Here is a 582-nt window from a genome sequence, read left to right on the forward strand (position 1 = left end):
CAGCCACGTTGATCTCCTCAGCCCCTGGTGACATCCCATGTGGTGTCCCCAGCCCATGGTGACACCTTGGCGGCTTCTCCCAACCACGTTGCTGTCCCCAGCTGTGTCCTTAACCTCCCTGGAGATGTCCTCAGTAGTGTCCCAAGATCCTGGCGATGCCCTCAGGGCTGTCCCCACCCCTTGATGATGTCCTGATGGCACCTCCACCCCACATGGATGTCCTCAGCCCATGGTGACATCCCGTAAGGTGTCCTCTCCCCACCACGTTGATGACCCCAATGGTGACATCCCTTAAGGTGGCTTCTCCCCACCACGTTGATGTCCCCAGCCCATGGTGACATCCCATAAGGTGTCCCCAAACCCTGTTCCTCTTCCCCAGGTATCTCCAGACCTCGCTGACGACCCCGGTCCCCACCGGCGCCCGTCCCGGTGACAATGGCCGAAGCTGTCCACTACATCCACCTCCAGAACTTCAGCCGCTCCCTCTTGGAGACCCTCAACGGCCAACGCTTGGGCGGTCACTTCTGTGACGTGACCGTTCGGATCCGCGAGGCCACCCTCCGCGCCCACCGCTGCGTCCTG

The 582-nt window shown here is 61.7% G+C and overlaps 1 protein-coding gene across 1 annotated transcript in view; it reads left to right on the top strand.

Moving 5' to 3' along the window:
• Nucleotides 1–435: 435 nt before the first annotated feature.
• The window catches only part of LOC104547027 (zinc finger and BTB domain-containing protein 45-like), a gene marked incomplete at its 3' end in the record, with an annotated part of 366 nt that continues 219 nt past the window's right edge, over nucleotides 436–582 (top strand). Inside the window, exon 1 of the mRNA XM_010192570.1 lies at nucleotides 436–576. Coding sequence (XP_010190872.1) covers nucleotides 436–576 — 141 coding nt within the window. The remainder of the gene's footprint in view (nucleotides 577–582) is intronic.

The sequence above is a fragment of the Mesitornis unicolor genome, unplaced genomic scaffold (genome assembly GCF_000695765.1).
Source record: "Mesitornis unicolor isolate BGI_N332 unplaced genomic scaffold, ASM69576v1 scaffold38049, whole genome shotgun sequence".
Lineage (NCBI taxonomy): Eukaryota > Metazoa > Chordata > Aves > Mesitornithiformes > Mesitornithidae > Mesitornis > Mesitornis unicolor.